Source organism: Balearica regulorum, chromosome 19 (genome assembly GCF_011004875.1).
Source record: "Balearica regulorum gibbericeps isolate bBalReg1 chromosome 19, bBalReg1.pri, whole genome shotgun sequence".
Classification (NCBI taxonomy): Eukaryota; Metazoa; Chordata; class Aves; order Gruiformes; family Gruidae; genus Balearica; species Balearica regulorum.
Window position 1 is genome coordinate 2,735,624 of NC_046202.1, and position 10,733 is coordinate 2,746,356.

At 47.4% G+C, this 10,733-nt stretch overlaps 3 protein-coding genes across 12 annotated transcripts in view; 1 reads left to right on the plus strand and 2 right to left on the minus strand.

Annotated features, from left to right (window-relative positions):
• The window catches only part of MYO19 (myosin XIX), a 28,496-nt gene extending 23,342 nt beyond the window's left edge, over nt 1–5,154 (plus strand). For 9 of the 10 annotated variants that reach the window (XM_075771669.1, XM_075771672.1, XM_075771670.1 and 6 more), the window contains 5 exons: nt 1,784–1,935; nt 2,614–2,743; nt 2,931–3,016; nt 3,373–3,681; nt 4,345–5,154. In XM_075771669.1, coding sequence (XP_075627784.1) covers nt 1,784–1,935; nt 2,614–2,743; nt 2,931–3,016; nt 3,373–3,681; nt 4,345–4,473 — 806 coding nt within the window. In that variant the 3' untranslated portion in view covers nt 4,474–5,154. Of the gene's footprint in view, nt 1–929; nt 1,060–1,783; nt 1,936–2,613; nt 2,744–2,930; nt 3,017–3,372; nt 3,682–4,344 lie in introns of all 10 variants that reach the window. The other variant, XR_012838420.1, reaches the window with a different exon arrangement.
• A 52-nt stretch (nt 5,155–5,206) lies between these two features.
• Nucleotides 5,207–6,642, minus strand: ZNHIT3 (zinc finger HIT-type containing 3). The gene is made up of 5 exons (XM_075771679.1): nt 6,528–6,642; nt 6,322–6,353; nt 6,160–6,246; nt 6,002–6,082; nt 5,207–5,729 (listed from the first exon to the last, which is right to left on the minus strand). The coding sequence occupies exons 1-5, from the start codon at nt 6,605–6,607 to the stop codon at nt 5,539–5,541; spliced, it is 471 nt and encodes a 156-aa protein (XP_075627794.1). The 5' UTR covers nt 6,608–6,642; the 3' UTR covers nt 5,207–5,538.
• Nucleotides 6,643–9,307: 2,665 nt separating this feature from the next.
• On the minus strand, nt 9,308–10,414 carry LOC104633496 (lysophosphatidic acid receptor 1). Its single transcript, XM_010299721.2, has one exon. It carries the CDS (start codon nt 10,403–10,405, stop codon nt 9,437–9,439), a length of 969 nt encoding a protein of 322 aa, XP_010298023.2. The 5' UTR covers nt 10,406–10,414; the 3' UTR covers nt 9,308–9,436.
• Nucleotides 10,415–10,733: the final 319 nt, after the last annotated feature.

Sequence of the window (10,733 nt, forward strand, 5' to 3'; positions counted from 1 at the left end):
TAGGGACACCACTGTTCTCAAAATATTTTTCTAATCTATCACCAACTTGAGTTTCTAATTTGCCTAATGCTTACAGCAGACTTGCAAATCTGAAAGTGCAAATCTTTCATTTTATTGCTGTTTTTCTGTGTTCCTCTTGGGTAGAAAACTTACAGTTAGAATGGTGTTTGGGGTTCCCCCCCAGTGTAATTTGGTTTAGAGTTGATTCTTGAGTAGACTTGAAAACCACTTACCTTGTTGCTTATATTCCTTCTCCTTCCTTTTTTTTTTTTCCCCTCCTTTTCTTGCTGAAAACACTGACCTTCCAGCTTACCTGGATTCTGCTGCTTCTTCTACCTTTTGCAAACTTCTGTATGCGATTATTTTTTCTAAGCAAGAGGGAGGATGGACTTTAAAAAACACAATCCGATCTACAAGGTAACATCTTTGGTATGAACCCCTGAAAGAAGGAGCTCATCAGGTGGTTACATTTAATATCGAAAGTTGCTGCAACCCCCTACTTTCTCACAGATTGAGCCCATCTTCACCCAATGGGTCTGTTTAGTAGCCAGCAGATGTGGGAACCAGGACCAGTAAGTACCAGCCTCTGTCAGATAAGTAAAATGGCTGGAAATCTGTTCACCCTTGTGGAAATGCAATGAAGTAACGAAATACAGGCTGGAAAATTACTTACACGCCCTATCTTTCTCCCTCAATTGTAAATCCATTAGCTGAAATGCCTCATTGCGATAGGTTACTAGTCCTTTTTATCTTTAGCAGGTAATAAGCAGCAAACAAAGCAAAACAATTTCCTAAACACGGGGATAAGCTTTTGGTTCCCTTATCAGCCCAGCCCCATGAACACCATCATAGTTACCAGGTGTCTTCCTGTAAGCAAGAATGAATTGCTTGTATGTTTTCAGTACCTTAAAATGCTCTCATCTCCTTAGAAATATTTATAGCAGAAAAGCAAACAGTATCCAGGATGGAAAAAGATACAAAGACCATCAAGTTCCATCATTGGGCATGCAGAAACTCATGCAGCATTGCCTTGAACAACACAATCTCTTTCAAGGACAGGTCTGAATTAAGTCTACCTCTATTTCCAAGTAGAATTACCTGGCTAAGCTGTTTGTTTCATAATGTAAAAAAATTGCGTACTGTCTCCCAGAAATGGTTTTAATAACCTCTTGCTGCTGCAATAAACTCCTGCTTAGTACTGTAGCTGCTTCCGATACCCTGTGAAAGCTATAGAATTGTGCAGAAATTGTTTTCTGTTCCTGCATCTTTCAGTACATTAAGGCCATGAGTCCAATTCCTTGCTTTTTGCTCTTTGTTCCCAACAGCTTTGAGGTTTGGGTATTTCATCAGATTTTCTTAGAACTGAGCTGCTCAAATTCTTCTTAAGTCGCATTGTTGTTGCTTTCTAATGTTTCCATGTAGGATGCTTTAAACAATGTGGGAAGAGTTGAGCCCTCTGTCCGTTTCATTGTCTAGACCTACCCAAAATGTCATCTGTTACCTATGCAGAGGGCTGCAATAGAGGCGATAAGACAGCACCCAAACTACAGCTTAGTTAAACCACACTAAGCTGGTTTTAGAGTTGCTGGCACATAGCGAAAGCTATGTTGTCATATTTTTCCCTCCAACACAGCTAGATCTTAGTAATGTCTCAGCCATCGCCTCCTGCCCTCTCGTTGTAGCTGTACACCCCTAAACAGCCAGGAAGTCTCAGTGTAAAGACAATTATTTGGTCCTGATTTCCAAGCTTTGTGATACCTTCTCTTCAATGCTTCATTTGCAGGCAAGACTCCAGTGGTGGATGATGACAAAGCATCCCTTTCTGTTGTTCGTGAGATCCTTCAGAATGTTGCTACTGCTGAGCAAACAGGGAACAGAGCAGAAAACACTTCAGTGTACTGTGGCAAAACCAAAGTATTTATGGCTAATTCTGTGGTAAGAGTGCTGTTTCCTTGGCTAACAGTCCTGGAGCCTACTTGCATAATGGGGATTCTGGCACAGATTAGCACCGTGGTTTAGGTGATGTTCCTGCTAATACCAGTGTGACCAGAATTGTGCATTTTCCTTCAAATTATTAAACTAAATCAAACATCCATCAGAACCCAACTATCAGCAGCTCTTTGTTTCCTGGCATCCTTGCTGTTAATGGACAAGGAGTTGCACTTGTGTCCAGTGGTGTCAGTACCCTCCCAGCTGGGTAAAGATTACAGCTTTCCCTAACTTCACCCCACAGACTTGGCTACTCTGACCAGCCTAAGCAGCTGCTTTGTGAAAGAGATGAAGGAGGCAAAGGCACTTTTGCAAAGCTTGCATACTGGAGGATGCAGCCTTAAAGAACCTCCTCCAAAGGAGCTAGTTTTAAGCCAGCTGCTGCAATTTTGGGAGTGTCTACTTCCCGCCCCCCCCAACTCTTTTTCCCCTCAGATACTTAAAACTTTCACACGTTATCTAATAAGCATTAATGAAGTGCTCTCACTTCTAAAACCTAATCCAGCAGTCTTAGGACACTGAAATGCACGTGTGGTTTTCTGTCAAACACCAAGAGACTGTAGAAGAGTTGTGAAGACAACTCCATCCCAGAGTACTAACTGCAGGCTTGTATCCCCAATGCAGCTGGAGCAACTTGAAGCTAGAAGAGCAGAGGTGTTAAATGAGAAAGCATTTTGCATTCAGTGTTGCTGGAGAAGATTTAAACAGAAGAAACTAGCGAGGCAGAGGTGGTCTGCTACTGTCATCCAAGCAGGTCAGTTGATAAGGGCGTGATGAACATAATATAACGAGCAACATTTCCAGTTACACTGGGGGTTTAGAGTGGCAGGAGTGGTTATGTTAATTGAACAAGGAGAGAGCTTAAGTGCCATCTCTCTTACATTGTGTGCAACAGCTTCTGAGATTCTTTGTACTCAGATTTCTTTTAATTAAATCTTCAGCTATCCGTTCCTGGTTAGCCAAGAATCGCTTCCAAAGGATGCGCAGGGCTGCTAACGTTATTAAGCACGGCTGGAGGAAATGGAAAGTAAGTACATTGGTACAGGAAAGCATTGAAATTGAGTGACTGAGGCTTTCTGGTGTTTAAGAAAGAATGTACCTCTGTCAAGTAACAAACCAAACACTGTCAATTCTCCAGAAAAGTCTTCTCAAGCTGAAGAGTAGGAGATGGATGCCAGTCTTGTACGGCTGCTTCTACAGGGTGGCAGCACAGACAGCAGAATGAACTTGTTCCTTACCTTCATAAAATGAGAGAATGTCCCAAAGGGTGTCCTATCCTTTAGGATGCCCTCTTCATGAGACTCTTAGTTTTGCAGTTTTAAATTTTGTTCAAGATGTTGGAGAATCTTGTTCCAAGAATGTTGTTCTGCATCTCTTCATCAGGCAAAAATGGCTGCATTAGCAGCAGCGGAATTGGATGAGGGTGAAGAAAAGGGGCTCTTCTCAGTTCCTGGACCTACAGCCATCTCAGCCAAACCACCTTGCTCTTTGGAAACAACTTGGCCTCTGCATGCAATAATCCAGTTCTGGCCCCTCGGCCTTGTCCTGGCTGCCGCACCTGTAACCGTACCGGGCCTTCGGAGAGACCTGTCCCTGCTGGCGTGCCTCAAAGTACTTCAGGAGAGCGACTGCCTCAAGGTGGAGAGCTGTTTCTTTGGCTGCGGCATCACCTCCATTAGAGCTCTCCCACAGGTAACAAACCTCACACACTCGAGTCAGGGCAGCTTAATTGTTCTGCTGAGTTCAGGAACCTGAATTCCGCTATCGAGCAGAGCTAAACTAGGTGCATTAGTATATGCCAGTAATTCTGTATTAACTTCACTCTGCAGACAACGGCACAGACTAATTCACAGAGGGGACGTTCAGGGCAGAAAGCAGGTAGCAGCCCTCACATACGTCATCTCCCGTGCACATGCAGAACAGTCTGAGATACCGTCTACTCCAAACAGGCCACAACACACTGGCTTCTCTCAGGAACTGCATTCCGGTTACAAATCACCTTGTGCTTGGGTTTTTCTGTTGATAAATTTTTTTTATGTGAGCAACAATGTAGTCTGTGCTGGTCAGTTACTACAAGTAGGAAGAAGCAGTACCAAGTTTAGTACTGACTAAATACTCAAGTCTTCAGAGTTTAAGCTAATTTCAGTTCAAATTACAGATTACAGTACTGGTACTCTTTGTAGTAATAATTTCTTTTAAATCCATTTGTACTAGGACTCCTTTGGAGGTCTTCCTCTCTCCTTATTCGTATTCACTAGTTGCTTGTACACTAAAGCACTACTTAGTCTGAATAGCAAAATTAGGTCAAAATCTGGCAAAAACATCAACTGACCTCTCCACCTCTTTTTCTTCTAGGGCTCTATCAAGTTTCACTGTAAAAAGTCTCCCCTGCTTTATGCAAATGTCAGCCCCCATACGGCTGCCTATTCCGTCACTGGATTTAACCAGATTTTATTGGACAGAGAGAAACTCCTTCCAACATAGGTTTTGGCTGTCTGCATATACTGTACTTTTTCCTTCAGGGAAGGACTGTCTGCGAGCTGCTGCTTTCAAATTACTCAACATCCGTATCTGCTGCTACCTCAGAGCTTTTTATATTGATGCATTGTACGTATAATATAATATACTTCAAATGTAGAATGCACGGGGGGGCATTCCTCTGCTCACACACACGCACATATTAGAGGAAATATCAGTACTATGACAACGCTCAACATAATTAAAATAGATCCAGTGCTTTAAGCAATATATACTTGAACCGAACACTTCTGGCACTACCTGGGAGAAGCAAGAGGCTGGTAACGAAAGAGCAAATAAGGCAAATATTTCTGATGCGTGCTGGATTCTCGTGGGGAGGTACAACTATTCTGATTGACCATGGGTGTTCAGTTCATCACAACGCTTCTGGCTGCGACCAAGGAAGCAAGCAGCAGTCAACTGTAACACTAAAGGCAGATGTCTCAGGGAAAAGCGAGACTGGGCTCTTGCTTTTTATCTATACGACCAAAATGCATGTACTCTCACAACTGCCCTGCATTTCTAGCACCACCTCTGCCAAGGGGCCAAGGTTCTCCATATTGTCTCTTTGTTGCTCATGCGGGTCTTGAAATTGTTCAGCTCTCCTGTGTATGCCACTTTTAAATAAACTGTTAAATACCTTGTAAAGGTGTCCAACCATCCGCAACAAGGTTTAGGTAACAAAAACACTTCAAATTACTTTGTGGATTAAAATAAATGCAAATATATTTAATACTAATTGTTACTGGGAAGCAACAACTCCCATGGTTGATGGTATTTCCGTACCAACAGGAAGCAAGTCCACAGAACATCAAGTTTAATTCCTAGTATCTAGAAATCTGTCCCACACTGACTACGTCACTGTTTATCAACTCAAAATTGAAAATTAGAGCACTGACATCCACGAGCAAAGTGTGACCAAACCTTGAGGAAATACGCAGAACGGTACACCAGAGTAGCACGGGGTGCTGCCAGATCTCTTCTGTCAGAGGGAAAAAAGCCTCAAGGAAATAAAAATGCTCCCAAAGTAGTTCACTCAGGAAGAATGTTCTCCTTCTCTGGAGGCTCAACAATTCTCAAACAACAGTCTGCAAACTCAACAAATAACGGCTCCTGCATGTACTTTTTCATGAGGGAGCTTTTGTCTTCTGCTTGATCGACTGTCAGCAGTAGCTGCCTGAGATGCGGATTCAGGAGCAAGCCTCTCAGTTCTTCTGATTCCCCTTAAAAAAAAAAAAAAAGTATAAACTACTAACCTCAAACAGTTAACAAATGCAGTTGAGACCACCCTTATTTTGCAAATAAACTTTCAAAGAGACGTGGCAAAAGGCCGGGTACCCGACATTTCAGTCTTTAAGGCCTTGCAATGAAGCGCACGGCCGGGATAAGCTGCAGCGCTCCACGAAGAATTCACAGGAACCGCAAAAACCTCCGCTTCGCCGAAGGCCTGCCACCACCCCCGCCCCCCGGCTGCCTTCTGACTGCTCGAGATTACCTAAAAGCTTGAGTTTCTGCAGCGGGACGCGGTCCTGCTCGTCATCTTCCGTCAGGATGTCCTCCACCGACCAGGGGCTGTCTGCGGGCGAGGACAGCAGCGCTGCAGAGGGGCCGGGGCGCCCCTGCCCGCCCCGCCCGCCCGCCCGTCCCACCTACCTGCGCGCTGCCCGGCGCGGGTGGGCCCGCCGGGGAAGGTCTGTCCGCCCGCCGCCCGCTCCTGCTTCGGCTCCGGCGTGCATCGCTCTGCGGGAGCAGACGGCGTTAGCGGCGGTGCGGCCCGGCCGGCCCCCCTCCCCGTCCCGCCGGTCGGTCACTCACCTTTGTGAGTCCTGCAGCACGGCACGGAGCAGCTGCGGGGCGAGAGGTGCCGTCAGGGCGGGAGGCGGCCGCTCGCCTCACCGGGCAGGCAAGGCCGCGCCGCCCCCCCCCAGCCCCCGCCGCTGCCGGCCCCGGGTCCCCACCGCTCCCCCCCGCCCCGTCCCCGCCGCCCGCTGCCCCTCGTCCCGCCCCGTCCCGCCCCTCACTATGCGGCAGCGCAGCGCGGACAGCGGTACTTGGCCGCCCCGGCCTCCCCGCACACCCCGCAGGGCCGCGGTGCCCGCATGGCGCCCGCCTCAGCGCCACTTCCGGCCAGCCGAGCGCCGAGCGCCTCCAGCCAGGCTCGCTAGTCCATCGCCGAGCGCGGGCGGGGCCCGGCCCGGGGTTATTCCCTATATCTCACGTATGTGTGTTCTTGTATTGGACATACGTACACACATGTCCTCTTGAGGCGGCTCTGGCTGGGCTCCAGCTGCCACTTTGCTTGTGAAATGACGATAGACAGTGCTGCATTAAATACTCTGGCTGTTCCCTGTCACCTTGCCACGTCGCTATGGGGATGGATAGACATCATCGCATGAGGATGATGTAATAAAACCACCCCCAGGCTGATCCTTACCACCTGCCCTTCGGTACGTTTTGGTCGAATCTTCTGTTGTGAAGTTTAGGCTGGAACAATTGAGTGGGGGACAGACGTTGGGATTTTGCCGAGGCTGGTGGCGGTGAGTTCACAGGACACGGCAGGAGAAACGGAGCCAGATTTATCTTGCCCGAGTTACGTTACCCATTTAAATAATTCATTTTAATTGTGTATCGTTTAGTGCCGTCCATTTCCTTAAATGCCTGAATTTTAATTCAGACAAAAGAAATTCTCCCAGAGTTCTTCAGTGTAAAATAGCACAGAAAAGGGTTTTACAGCAATAACCAGAAAGCACCACGCATCGGGTTCGTTAATATGGTGGCACTCGCTCATTTGTTACATCAGTGAACCCATTTCTTACACAACACATGCTCTTTTCTCATACCCCCTCAGGACCAGATTAATGGGGGTTTGTTCTTAGTTCACTCTCGCCTTTTGAAATGCTGAAACAACGACAACAGAGCAAGCAAATGGGAAATAAACCCTGAAATCTCCAGCCTGTGCGGGAAGGGCTGATTTTGGTTGGACTCCGCTTGTGTGTGTTTCATGAATGTGAGAACATTATCACAGTATGGATTATCGCATTGATGTAATATCATTGCGCAATGTTTGAGCATGCTTTGAAACCTGAAAGATGAGCTGATGTCACCGGGATCTATTCCATCACAGCTTCTAGACTGGTAACTGTGCAAGAGAAGAAATTTAAGCGCTGAGATTCTTCTAGACAATATCCCCTTGTTATCAAGAATAAGCATTAATTTCTACTGGGATCTGACAGATTAACTATTCGGTAGCAAATTTCCTTTTTGGAGAGGGAGGGGGTAAGACCTTTTCCTTTTACAAAATACTTGGTCTTGATATTTTTATTTTGTTTTGTACAGGAAACTTCATTGAAATTCTGATACTGAAGAATTCAAGTGAGGTTTTCTCCTAAAGCAATTCAGATTTCAAAAGCCAGGGACTCAGGTGTGCCTCTATTTATAAGCAGAAATATGCAAAGTGTAGTCACAAACGTCTCACAAAAACCATGTTAGCCAGCTACATATTGCAGTTAAAATTACAACAGTAAATCAGTGCTGAGTGCCCCCATTAATGAAGAGATTCATCAAACATTGAAAGATACAATTTGACCGACTGTAAATGAGAAAGCAAAATCACATTTCCCCCATGCTACTGAATTTTTTCTACCTGTTTAACTGTCTTCAAAACCATCCAAATAATACAGAACTGATGCAAATCCCAGCAGCAAAGCGAGCACGCCAGAAGCCTCTTTCCAAACGCAGAGTAAACATTGCTAATAGAGTTCTTTTCATCTCTGAGCTCTCCGGTTCCACGCGGAGCCCGGAGGAAGCAGCCCGTGCACTGGCCTGCTCCGGGAAGGGAAGCTGCCAACCATCGAGGCCAACAAAAGCTGCTGAGAGAAGCCACAAAGCTCCAGCCCCCCCTTCCCTTCCCTTCCCTTCCCTTCCCTTCCCTTCCCTTCCCTTCCCTTCCCTTCCCTTCCCTTCCCTTCCCTTCCCTTCCCTTCCCTTCCCTTCCCTTCCCTTCCCTTCCCTTCCCTTCCCTTCCCTTCCCTTCCCTTCCCTTCCCTACCTTCCCTTCCCTTCCCTTCCCTATCCTTCCTTCCCTTCCCTACCTCCCCTCCCCTCCCCTCCCCTCCCCTCCCTTCCCTACCCTTCCCTATCCTCCCTTCCCTTCCCTCCCCTCCCCTCCCTTCCCTATCCTCCCTTCCCTTCCCTCCCCTCCCTTCCCTTCCCTATCCTCCCTTCCCTTCCCTACCCTTCCCTATCCTTCCTTCCCTTCCCTTCCCTACCCTATCCTTCCTTCCCTTCCCTACCTTCCCTCCCCTACCCTCCCCTACCTTCCCTTCCCTTCCCTCCCCTCCCCTCCCTTCCCTTCCCTACCCTTCCCTATCCTCCCTTCATTTCCCTATCCTCCCTTCCCTTCATTTCCCTATCCTCCCTTACCTTCCCTTCCCTATCCTCCCTTCCCTTCCCTTCCCTTCCCTTCCCTTCCCTTCCCTTCCCTTCCCTATCCTTCCTTCCCTTCCCTTCCCTACCCTACCCTCCCTTACCTTCCCTATCCTCCCTTCCCTTCCCTTCCCTTCCCTTCCCTTCCCTTCCCTTCCCTTCCCTTCCCTTCCCTTCCCTTCCCTTCCCTATCCTTCCTTCCCTTCCCTTCCCTACCCTACCCTTCCCTACCCTCCCTTCCCTTCCCTTCCCTTCCCTTCCCTTCCCTTCCCTTCCCTTCCCTTCCCTTCCCTTCCCTTCCCTTCCCTTCCCTTCCCTTCCCTTCCCTTCCCTTCCCTTCCGCGCCTGCCCGCGCAGGGCCCGCCCGCCCCCCTCGCTCTGCGCGCCCGTTTCCGCTCCCCGGAGCTGTCCACTCGCTGGGTGCTGAACCGCCCCGGGCGCGGGGAGCGGGCGGGAGCCCGGCCTGAATTCCGACCCCTGACTGCACCCACCGGGGCAGGCCCGGCTAGATGTTCTCGATGGTGCAGGCTCGCACACGGCTGGTGGAGAGGCATTTCAGAGCCTTGAGTTTAGCCCCCAGCGTTTTGGCTTTCAGGGTATATATTATGGGATTTCCCAAACAGTTCATGGTTATCAGCATAGCCGTGCAGTTTCGAAAGATGTAGACGCCTGGGTAGAGATCAATGGGGCACTGATGGTTAGTTGCGTCAAATACGACTCCTGCGAAAAAAGGAGCGTATGAGATCAATGCCAGGAGCCAAATAAAAATACTGGTTCTGGCAACCTGCATTTCGGCTGACTTGTAGGTGCCAGTAGCTTGTCCACATGCTTTCATTCTCAGCTTTCTTTTCCTCAGGATGATAATGATTCTAAGGTAGGTGAAGAGAGGTATAATAAAAGCCACCACAACGTTGGGAATGGCGATGAAGATGAGGTAGTTAACGCAAAACGGGCTGTAGAGGACAGAGAGATTTTTTTCCATACGCAAGCAGTTCCATCCCATCAATGGCAAGCAGCCCAAAAAGAAAGCAAGGACCCAGTTAATTAAAACTACAGCAATAGAATGGTTTCTAGAAACCCTGAATCTTGTCCTCATGCTTTTAGCCACAGCCAGATAGCGTTCAATTCCAATGCTTACCAAGTTATAGATGGTGGATAAAATAGACACCGTATATAAGGCATAAGGTGCAAGCATATCCTTGGATCCAAAGATTGTAATGTCAGGGTTGGTGATGAACAGCATCGAAATCCAAAAGCCAGAAAAGCTGGTGAAGAGATCAGAAAAGGCCAAATTGCAGAAGAGTATCGAGATAGGCTTGTGCAGATCCTTTGTTGCCATTCTGGTGATGATGACGGTGCAGTTGAAGATCACAGATGCTATGTTAATGGTCAGTTGAGGGATGCCCAGTGCAAGTACTAAATAATGACTCCAAATGTTAGTGTGGTTAGTGGAGCAGTTTGAGTATCCGCTCATGGTGGAAAATCCTCCTTTCAACCGTTAACGTCTGCTTTACACATCCCGTATTCCACAGAAGACCGTAGCACACGAGCGTTACTGCCACCTTCTTCTCCAGGCAAAGAATGAATCCTGATGCACAGCTTCTATTGCCACATCATCATCATGACAGCGGATTAAACTTTAACCACTTGTGTTTTTAAATATTTGGGTTACCAACTCAGAGCATAACCAATTACCTTTAAGTTGCTAGGAGAGCCAAAAGCGGAAAACATATTTACTACTATACAGACGATCGGCTTAAAGCAACCTTTATCAAGAGCAAACTCTGGCCAGTTTTTGTGAA